Source organism: Cariama cristata, unplaced genomic scaffold, assembly GCF_000690535.1.
Source record: "Cariama cristata isolate BGI_N322 unplaced genomic scaffold, ASM69053v1 scaffold30981, whole genome shotgun sequence".
NCBI classification, from domain to species: domain Eukaryota; kingdom Metazoa; phylum Chordata; class Aves; order Cariamiformes; family Cariamidae; genus Cariama; species Cariama cristata.
In genome coordinates, this window is record NW_009599375.1 from 1 (window position 1) to 7,066 (window position 7,066).

The 7,066-nt window shown below is 55.6% G+C and overlaps 1 protein-coding gene across 1 annotated transcript in view; it reads left to right on the forward strand.

Annotated features, from left to right (window-relative positions):
• Nucleotides 1–1,425: 1,425 nt before the first annotated feature.
• Nucleotides 1,426–7,066, forward strand: part of KIF7 (kinesin family member 7) — a gene marked incomplete at its 5' end in the record, with an annotated part of 8,676 nt that continues 3,035 nt past the window's right edge. Inside the window, 10 exons of the mRNA XM_009709651.1 lie at nucleotides 1,426–1,626; nucleotides 1,893–2,301; nucleotides 3,054–3,585; nucleotides 3,890–4,027; nucleotides 4,173–4,400; nucleotides 4,817–5,019; nucleotides 5,306–5,412; nucleotides 5,704–5,856; nucleotides 6,199–6,401; nucleotides 6,518–6,715. Coding sequence (XP_009707953.1) covers nucleotides 1,426–1,626; nucleotides 1,893–2,301; nucleotides 3,054–3,585; nucleotides 3,890–4,027; nucleotides 4,173–4,400; nucleotides 4,817–5,019; nucleotides 5,306–5,412; nucleotides 5,704–5,856; nucleotides 6,199–6,401; nucleotides 6,518–6,715 — 2,372 coding nt within the window. The remainder of the gene's footprint in view (nucleotides 1,627–1,892; nucleotides 2,302–3,053; nucleotides 3,586–3,889; nucleotides 4,028–4,172; nucleotides 4,401–4,816; nucleotides 5,020–5,305; nucleotides 5,413–5,703; nucleotides 5,857–6,198; nucleotides 6,402–6,517; nucleotides 6,716–7,066) is intronic.

The window sequence follows — 7,066 nt, forward strand, 5'->3', positions numbered from 1 at the left end:
CCACCCAAGCCCACCAACATCACCATCTCAACCAGTCCTTCCACCCTGCCCTCCCTCTTGACCCTGCCAGCCCCTGCCCCAGCCCAACCCCACCAACCCAGCCACCACCCATCCCCATCCTGCCCACCCCAACAGCCTTTCCTCCCCACCTCCACCCCCCTGCCATGGACAACACCTCCTTTGAGGTCACAGCCTGTAGGTTTTTTCCTCTACCACTGCAGGATAAGCAAGAGAACAGTATCTGGTCTGGAGGTGGTGGTCATCTTCCTAGGGCACTGCTGCTTTCAGTTGGCTTGAATCTATCAATCAGTTTTGTCCTGAATTAAGCCCTAAGGACAGGGAGGTTTGCAGGGTTAATCCTGTTAGTTTGTTTATGTGAAGGAGATGGGCAAAGTGGAAAATTTTCCCTCCTGTAAGTGCTAGTTTAATGGTATTATGATATCTTACAGAGGATGTACAGTAAATGTTTCAGTCAGGTTTAGTTAATTGTATAGTTTGTAATCACTGAATTGTTTCCGTATTTTCCATCTACCTCTATTTTTACTTTCCCAGTTCAGGCTATCATTGCACCACATTTGGGGATTGCCCCTTTACACAGCTATTGGAGACAAAAGCAAAACCATTAAAACCAGGAGACCTGATCGCCCTGTACAACTACCTGAAAGGAGGTTGTAGCGAGGTGGGGGTTGGGCTCTTCTCCCCGGTAATGGGGGATAGGGCAAGAGGAAATGGTCTCAAGTTGCGCCAGGGGAGGTTCAGGCTGGACATTAGAAAGAACTTCTTCACTGTTAGAGTCGTTAGGCATTGGAACGGGCTCCCCAGGGAGGTGGTGGAGTCATCGTCCCTGGAGATGTTCAAAAAACGTTTAGATGTGGCACTTCAAGACATGGTTTAGTGGACAGGGTGGCATCAGGTGTACGGTTGGACTTGATGATCTTTGAGGTCTCTTCCAACCATAATGATTCTATGATTCTATGATTCTATGAAAATTCAGACAGCAGAGCGCTGTGGCCAGATACAAGCAGGCTATAAGCACCAAAAAAAAAATACTTCTCGGAGCTGGGAGAGATTGTGGAGTTGTGCTGGCTTGAAAGGACGGCACCATGTAGCTGCAGGCGTGGTGTTTGTTACCTGCTGAAACGCTAACATGCCTTTTCCTCCTTGAGGAAGGACTGGAAACAAGCAGCGTTGCTGGAATCCAGCACAGCAGTGGGATAGGATTTGCCCCAAGGTCCTGTGGCTTAGAAACACTCAGAGGGATGTTTAATCTGGGCTGCGAGGGCTGAGCTGTGGGAGGGTTGTGAGGCTGCTCCTTTCCAGCTGACGTGTGCTGCGGGCAGGCTCCTGCCCACGGCTCTGTCCCCGGCCAGCACGGGCTCCCCGGGCATTTGCTGCCCCCCATGACTGTGTGCGTCCCTCTGCCAGCTTCCATCAATGAAGACGAGCAGGGCATCATCCCGCGAGCCATGGCCGAGACCTTCAGGCTCATTGATGAGAATGACCTGATTGACTACACGGTCCGAGTGTCCTACCTGGAAGTGTACAAGGAGGAGTTTCGGGACTTGCTGCAGGTGGATACAGCCAGCAAAGACATCCAGATCCGGGAGGATGACAAGGGGAACGTTGGTATGTGTGGCTGCGCACGGGCTCCTTTTTCTCCCCGTGCCCAAGGCCAGGGTTGGGTTATCTATCTCTGAAGGCAGAGCCAGGTCTTCTCCCTTCATCCCTCTGTCCCTCTCCCGCAGCAGATTGCTATGCTTAGTCCTGTTTGGTGTGGAAAGCCGGTCTGTGCGTGGCACGGTACGGGCAAGGCGATGGCACCAGGCTGCACAAAGGAGCTGTGTCCTCGGGCAGCCCGTCCTTCCCAGCTACAGCTCCGTTTGCTGTTGCAGTGCTCTGCGGTGTGAAGGAGTCAGAAGTGGAGGGGCTGGACGAGGTGCTGAGCCTGCTGGAGATGGGGAACACAGCCAAGCACACGGGAGCTACCCACGTCAACAAGCAGTCGAGCCGCTCACACACCATCTTCACGGTGACCATGGAACAGCGGCGCAGGGCCGGCCGCCTCCCCCTCCACCATCCCCCCTCTGTCCCAGCTTCAGGCCAGGTCCTGGTTTCCAAGTTTCACTTTGTGGACCTGGCAGGCTCAGAGCGAATTGTGAAGACGGGAAACACAGGGGAGAGGCTGAAGGAGAGTATCCAGATCAACAGTGGCCTCCTGGCCTTGGGCAACGTCATCAGTGCCTTGGGAGACCCTCGGAGGAAGAGCAGCCACATCCCCTACAGGGACTCCAAAATCACCAGGTACAGCAGGGACCAGGACCCCCGGGTCTCACGGGCTCTTGGCCCAGCAGGAGGGACGTGATGCTTCTCCCTGCCTTTCCCCTGCCCAGCCTGCCAGGGTTGGTGGCAGAGTCCCCAGGCTAGCCAAGAGGAGCTTGCAGGGCTGGTTGTCCCTTCTGCTGTCACACCAGGGCTCTCGAATCGACTGCTTGATGGTATGGGGCCAGCTGACCCGCGGTGCCTCACAGCAGTTTACCAGTCTACCCTCTACGCAGGTTTTCACGTAGGGAAGCATGAGGAGCAATGAGCCCAGGATAGAAATGACAGACTAGCTCATTGCAGTGCTGCAGAAGACGAGGCTTGCATAAGTTGTGCTGCTGAAGCTGAGATGGGGTGTCACCATCGGTTATCCTGCCCTTCCTGCCTGGCAGTGAATAAAAAATGTTTCCAGTAGGCTTGTTTGATGGTCTGCAGTTAGTTTTTAGCTCAAGCAGGTGGCCTTTGCAATCTCCAACAGGTTCCCGTGCAGCACGTGCCTAGCAGTGATCACAACTCTGTGATCCCAGCCTCGGGCATTAATTCAGATGGAAGCTTGCCACAGTGGGAACCGTTATTCCTCTGTTGAATGCTTCTGCTCACTTCGCTAGTGCCGAACCAGCCACAGAGCAAGAATATCGTTTTCCTTGGGCTTAACCTCTGAAAAGGGTTGGAAACCTTCCGGTTCCTGCGTTATTTTATATTTCAGCTATTTTAATCGCTGTGCTCTTCCTTAGGATCCTGAAAGACTCTCTGGGAGGGAATGCCCAGACTGTGATGATAGCCTGCGTCAGCCCATCCTCTTCTGACTTCGACGAGACTCTCAACACGCTGAATTATGCCAGCCGAGCTCAAAACATCCAGAACAAGGCCGTGGTGAACTGCCGCAAGGAGACGGAGCACGTCGAAGAGCTTCACATGCAGATAAAGAACCTGCAGAAGACGCTGGAACAGCGGCACCGCTCCGAGACTCGTATCATCAACCGCTCGGCCACTGCCAAACGATGCGCACCAGACCCCACGGCTCGGCTACTGGCAGAGTGCGCGCATTACCGGACCTGCACCGATGCCGCGTACCGGCTGCTGATGGAGCTGCAGGAGGACAGTAACCTGACGGTGGAGCAGATCCTGCGGGTTAAGGAGTGGCTGTGCACGGTGGAGAGCGAGAGGAGCGAGCTGACCTCGGCTGGGCTGGATAGCGGCATCGAGAGCACCTCTGCAGAAGACCAGAGTCCCGAGGCACAAGGCTCAAAGCTGGCAAAAGCCCAGGTAACGGCTGGGGGATTGCAGCTCTGAGGTTGGGTTCATCTGATGACCACTGAAGGCAGCAGCCTCAGCACAGCGTGGTGGAAGGGTCAGGAGAGGGAGAGGAGGAGAAGCAACCTGGCCAAGAGGCAGAAGGATGTGGTCCTCCCAGCAAGCGGGGAGAACTTGGATTCAGCTGCAGCCGAGAGATTTATTTCGCATGAAAAAGCTGGGTCTGCAGAGCTGCTGTGCCCTTGCAGAGTCCAGCATGGGAAGGGAAGGACAAAGGCGGATGCTGATGCTGCGCCTCTTATGTTTTGGAGGGCAGGTGGACACCGAGAAGAGGCATGAGTCCATCAAAGATGAGCAGGTGGCCAAACTGCAGAGGCAAGTGGAACGCCTGGAGGAGGAGAACCGTGATTTCCTGGCTGCCCTGGAAGATGCTATGGAGCAGTATAAGCTGCAGGTATTTCTGGGCTCTGCTGTCTTTGTAGGGACCTGCCCCACTCCTCCTCTTCCTCACCAGGAGGGCGCAGCCCAGCTTTCGGGTCCCTTTGCAGCAGGTCTGGGATCCACATGTACGTAACCACATTTTTCTCATTGCTTCCTAGAGCGACAAGCTGCAGGAGCAGCAGGATAAGATCTCAGAGCTGCACGTGCGCTTGGAGATGGCAATGCCAAACCTGTGTGTGCCAGTGCTGCTGGAAGACCTTCACCTGGTGACCGCTGGCCAGAGACCTCACACGGCCCCACTGGATGCTGCCCCGTCCCACAGCCTCAGTGAGGTTCCCTCGGGGCTTCTTCCCACTGAGCAGAGTGGAAGAGCCCTTTGCAGGAAGGTGAGGGCACAAGTCTGTGCCGATGAGGGACTGCTGCCTTTTCACTTGGGTGCCCTCCACTGTAGGAACTGCTTTGTCCCTGCCGTTGAATGTGAACCTTGTCAGAGGCATAGTCCAGAGGACTGTGCTTGGTGTTTACATCCAAAGAGTTTCACAACTACAGCAAAAACAGCTGAGCTTGAAAACCAAGGCTTTTACGTTCATGTTACAGGGGGTCCCAGATTTGCTCAGCATCTGAGCAGCAGAAGGCAGGAGGGCAGGCAGCTGGGTCTAGCCACACACCAGTTCTGAAAATACGCTCAACTCCATGTTGTTGTTTTCCTTTGTGTCTAGCAGCGATGCCCAGCAGAGAGCTGCTTTTTCTAACACCGGCTCTCACACAGCGTGTTTCCTCTCTTTCTGATTCTCTGCCGCAGCAGCTCGACAGCAACCCCTCCTTCCAGGAGGAGGACCTGGTGGGCTGGCACCTGAACCACACGCAGTGCCCAACCGGCAATCCAAAGGTCAAAGATGTGGTGCTGAGGAGGGAGCTCAGCCAGGACTCAGAGGAGCCATCAGAGCTGTCCTCAGGAGAGGAGGAAGAGGAGTGGGAACAGAAACGGTCCCTGCCCCAGCGCCGGTGAGTTGAGGCTGTCCCAGCACTGTGCAGTGCCCTGGCAGTTGCATGACCTGACTGTCCCACCTCTGCAGCTCAGCTCTCACGTAGGATGTAGAAGCAAATGCTGCCTCTGGGGTCAGTGATTCTGCCGAGACAGCTGCCTGCTCGCTGGGGAGCTTATCACCAGCTTTCCTGACCACAGCCACTGTTTTTGTTTCCTTCTGAAGTCTGTGGACCATGAGGGTTCTTACTGGGAACAGCTCTAGCAGTGCCCAGACCCACCTGATTAATTTGCTGCTCCTTCTAGAAACAGGATCCAAAGCTGGAGCAGGAAAGAGATTTGCAAGTTGAACGAGGAACCGAGCGGAGGCAATGCCCACTCGATTCAGGAGGAGCAGCTGGAGCTGTCAAAAGGCAAGTGGCAGGACAGTCTTCCTCGGGCTGGCGGTGCTTTGCTGGGTGCTGTTGATGTCCCACCTGGATGAGCCCAGAGGACAAAAATGGAGCAGATGACAGTCTAGATGCTTTTGTTAAGGAGAAACTGGAACTGCTGGGGTCTGGCAAGAGCTGCATGTTTTGGTGGAAGCTGCAGGTGATGCTGGGCAATGCTGTGCCAGATCTTGGCTACAGATCTGAGATCGGATTGTCCTGCTGTCACCCAGCTGCTCAGACGGGACCTCCCTTACCCGGGAATCTGTGTTGCAGAGGTCTGTAGGAGGCGGGAGCTGTTTGGTCCCTGGGGGCAGCTGCCAAGGAAGGACTCTGAGTGGAGGCTGGTGCAAGCACAGCAGAAGATCCGAGAGCTGGCGATCAACATCCGCATGAAGGAAGAGCTGATCACGGAGCTCGTTAAGACAGGTGCAGAGCTGCTGATGGGAATATGCATCCATTCACCATGAAATCTCCTCCTAGTTGTGATGCTTGTCCTCTACTCCCATCCCCATCTTCCCTTCCTGTGTTCCTTGTGCGCAGTCCCTTCTCCTGTAGGCAGCAGAGCCCTGTCTCTCCATCCCTCTGGCTGACTGAGACCTTTTCCATTGGTTTCTCCCTTCCTTGGAGTAGCTGAGGGAAAGGGAGCATTCAGTCTCCGTAGCCAAAAATACTTGGCGAGGAGAGAGAGGAAAGGTCAATCCCTCGGCAGGATCCTGGCTGCGAGGGAAGGGGGCCTGGAGGTCACGGTAGGGGGGGGCTGTGTTGCAGGCAAGGATGCCCAGGCTCTGAACAGGCAGTACTGCCAGAAGATCAGCGAGCTGGAGCAGGAAGCAGAGCAGGTACGGGCAGAGCTGAACGACAGCCAGAAGCAGCTTCAGGAGCTGGAGGGCAAAGAGCCGTGGGACCCTGGGGAGAAGCGCAAGCTGCAGGAGTACCGCACACGCGTGGCAGCTGCGCAGAGCAAGGCACGGGTGAGTGGGAAGGGCTCTGCCCACCCGCAGAGGTGGGCAGGGGCAGAGTTGGGAACATCTCTGCAAAGGGCACGGGGGAGACGTCGAACCCAAAGGCAACTTCTGCTCTCCGGCAGGTTCTGTGCAAGAAGAAGCAGGCGACGGAGAGGCTGGTGTCACTCTCAGCCCAGAGCGAGAAACGAGTGCAGGAGCTGGAGAGGAACATTGAGCTGATGCGGCGGCAGCAGGGCCAGCTCCAGCGCCGGCTGCGGGAGGAGAGCGAGCAGAAACGGCGGCTGGAGACAGAGGTGAATAAGCGGCAGCACCGAGTCAAGGTAGGAACGGGCAGGAGCATCTTGTGCTACTGCAGTATTTGTGAGGATGATGATGGGTGGGCTCCACAAGCTTCTGGGCAGGACAGGGTAGCTCTGATGGGGTCTGTGATTGTCTTGGAGAGCACGGAGGTGGAGAGAGGTTTTGAGAGTATTGAAAGAGCTAGCAGAGAACATAACCTGCCCCTCAGCCCCTGTCTGTAGGGCAAACAGCTTCTGCCCCCTCAATGCTCACTGCTGCTCTTTGCAACACAGGAACTGGAACTGAAGCACGAGCAGCACCAGAAAATCCTGCGGATCAAAACAGAGGAAATCGCAGCTTTCCAGAGGAAGCGTCGGAGTGGCAGGAACGGC